The 3,289-nt window shown below is 63.6% G+C and overlaps 1 protein-coding gene across 1 annotated transcript; it reads right to left on the reverse strand.

Moving 5' to 3' along the window:
* Window positions 1–895: 895 nt before the first annotated feature.
* On the reverse strand, window positions 896–3,289 carry LOC113489089 (the record flags this gene model as incomplete). The annotated part of the gene is made up of 5 exons (XM_026864603.1): window positions 896–1,579; window positions 1,702–1,948; window positions 2,228–2,473; window positions 2,622–2,692; window positions 2,905–3,289. Coding segments are annotated over 5 exons (1,059 nt in total), but the record flags the coding sequence as incomplete, so codon positions are not given.

Here is a 3,289-nt window from a genome sequence, read left to right on the forward strand (position 1 = left end):
GACCACCGACAGACCCCACCAGGGCACCCGCCTGCGACGCCGCAGGAGCAGAGGAACCCTCGGGGACGTCCTCCTGCCCTTCCTCTGTCCCCCCACGCTTCCCCCCCCGCGGAAGAAACCCTTTCTGAAGGGTGGGAGGGGCCCGCGGACCCCCAGCGCCCCGGGCTGGTGGCCTGGAGCCCGGTGAAACGTCTCACGGCCACGCAGGAGCCGGGCACAGAGAGGGGACGGGACGCTCCGGTGCGGGCGGGCCCGGGAGAGGCTCCACAGCACATTCCTACTTTATATTTAAAGTCTATAAATAGCTATAAATATCTATATAACCCCCTTTGGAAAGTCCCTTTTTTTATGGAGATCGTTGCCTTACGCTCCCCGTTCCCGATTGCGAACACTGTGTATCGTGAGTGCTTTTTTTAATCTTTTATTTAATTTCTCCGTCAGATGCTGCCCATCTTCTCGTCTCCCTTTTCTCCTAACGTTTCTTTTCCAATACTGAAGACGTTCTTGGGTTGTTTGTTTGTTTTTTTTTTCTTCTCTCTGATGATTTCTCTCTCCCTTCTTTTCCGTTTCCAAGTAACGTGGCGTTTCCTTTTGAACTTTGGGACTTCAGCCCCTTTTTCCTCCCCCCGTGTGCTGCCCACCATCCCCACTGTGTATAGTGTACATTGTATCATAGATTATATTGCTTTTGTGTTTACTACATGTTTAAAAAAAAAAAACACATATGGCTTGTTATTTTTGAGCTTTTAAATTAAACAAATCCACTTTATTTTTTAGTTGTAACTGCCCGAGGTTGTTTTCTGGATTACGTGACAGATCTGTTAAGACTTTATTAACTGTAACTGGTTGGCCGGTGTGGAGTCAGCCGGGAGCTTTCCTTGCTAAATAAATTTAGTCACCAGAGGCAAATCCAGTGCAGCGTGTGCCGCCGAGGGTCCTTTCCTTCCCGGGCCAGCACGGTGCGAGCCGTGGTGCTGGGCCGGGCACCGGCGCGACCGGGGCTGCGCCAACAACGGTGGTGAAGAGCTGAGGGCGAAATGCTCGGGGCGGCTGCAGGGAGGGCGAGTGGCCGCCCTTCTCCAGCCGAAAGAAAGTGGAGTTTATTTACAGGAATCCCACATACGAACTTACTTACAGGAAAACGGCCCCGAGCCTGTTGAGTGGAGCCGCCGCTGCTGCGTGCGGGAGCAGCTCAGCCGCCAGCCCTGGCCCCTGCGCCCGGGGACTCCCCGGCACCCCGAGCGTCCCTCAGCCCACTCAGCACCCCCGAGTGCGGCTTCTCCCACGTGGGGACGCGGGGCTGAGCCAGACGGGTGGATCCTCCAGCTGCAGCCCCTCCGTAAGCACCAGGGCGCCATCCCGCCGCGTCCCTACCTGTCCCCACCTGTGGCACCGCAGGGCTTCGGGCTCACTCCCCCCTCCCCAGCCCTGCGTGGCTGGAGGGCCGTGGCCATCCCGTGGGTCTCGGCTCACTTCGTCTTCACGACCATCTTCTTGACGGCCCGCCGGGACGTGCCGCACTTGCTGTTGATGACGGCGTTGAAGTTGCAGCCGCGGCCGCACATCTTGGTGACGTACTCTGCGGGGTGGAGCGGGACCCGACCCCCTTCGTGGGTGGCACCGTGGCTTTTCCTGACCCACCACCGTGGCCGACATAGCACCTGGAAGGGACGAGGGACCCCGTCCCACCCTGTCCTTTACCTTTGATAGCGTTGACCACAGTCACGGGCAGGCGGAGGGGCCGCTCCATGGTGGTGTTGTTGTGGGCGATGCGTTGGCCCGTGGCCGAGGACCGGGCCAGCGTCTCCCGTGAGAAGAAATAATCGAGCAGCCGCCGGGTCATGAGCTTGGGCTTGTTGGTGGAGACCTGCAAGAGGTCGTCCAGCTGCGGGTGGGTGATGTAGACCCCCGAGTTGGGAACCAGCTCCCGTTTGGGCCTCCCGTTCTCCTGCGGTGAGGAGGAGAGCTCTTGTCTGGGTCCTGGATGGAGCCTGGAGACCCCCCTGCTCCCTCCCGGGGCACCCCTGGGGTATCCTGACCCCCTGCATCCCTTGGGGACTCTCTGGGCCACCTCTCCTGTGCACTGGGGGGACCCCATTGTCCCTTTTGCTCCAACCACTGCATTGTGCCCAGTGGGGCCCCAGGAGACTTGGTGGGACCCCAGGTCTCTGGTGGTACCCTGGCAGCTTTGGTGGGACCCCATCAGCCCCAGCTGGCCCCAACACACCTCAACAGGTGAGGCCCAGAGCGGGGTGCCATCAGGCAGCGTGTCCCCCCTGCTCTCCTCCCAGAAGCAGGCTGTGTTGGTGAGCACGGCCGGGCTGCCGGCCCCCTCCTCTGTGCCCAGGCAGGGGGGGAAGCCGCCGGGCAGCTCTGCCTGCAGCTGCCAGGCCAGGGGGCTCCGTGGGACGTCAGCCGGGGCAGAGCCCTGCTCCCCGGGCCTGGGAGAGGAGAAGGGCTGGAGCCCCCCAACCTGCGGGGACAGAGCAGGGTTGGCTGGGCACGGGCGTCCCGCTCGCCCCAGCTGGTCCCCAGCCTCTGCGTGGTGAGGAGCTGCGTGGGTCGGGGACACAGGGGCAGAGCTGTCCCCAGACCCCCACCCTGGGGGGACCAAGACCCACCTGCGTGGTGGCATTGCTCTCCAGCAGCCCCACGAGCCCCTTGAGGAACTGGATGTTGCTGTCGCTGACACCTGGAGGGACACGGTGGGGGCTCAGTCGTGGGACAGACCCTGTCCCTGGGCAATGGGGGGGGGGACCGGCCACTCCCCTCTGTCCTCCACAGCCCAACCAGCCTGTCCCTGTCCCCTTCCATCCCCACTCACCCTCATCTGTCCCAGCGCCACCCAACAAACCGCGTCCCCTTCACAGCCCGCAGCGGGGACACCCCACCCGCTGCCGTTACCAATGGAGCCGTTGCCCGCAGCCAGCAGCGTCCTGGTGGCAGTGGCAGTGGTGGCAGCCGCGGCCAAAGGTCCCCCGCAGCCACCCCTGGAGGACAGCAGGTCGTTCTCCTCCTCCAGGCTGCGGACTTGGCTCCGGAGCTGCCGGTTCTCCAGCTCCAGCTGCCGGATACGACGGTCCCGGCGCAGGACGGCCTCGTCCCGCGCTGCCAGCGCCCGCTGCAGCTCCCCCACCTCCGCCTCCAGCTCCCGCAGCAGTTGGGCGTACAGCCCCGTCACCCTGCCCGCCCGCGGCCCCCAGCCCCCCTCGGCACCCCCCAGCTCCCAGGGGCTCTCCGGTCCCCGCTGGTGGCTGGGGCTGGCCTGGGACCCCGGGCACAGCCGGGG

The sequence above is a fragment of the Athene cunicularia genome, assembly GCF_003259725.1.
Source record: "Athene cunicularia isolate RWA chromosome 27 unlocalized genomic scaffold, athCun1 chr27_part1, whole genome shotgun sequence".
In the NCBI taxonomy this organism is placed as follows: Eukaryota; Metazoa; Chordata; class Aves; order Strigiformes; family Strigidae; genus Athene; species Athene cunicularia.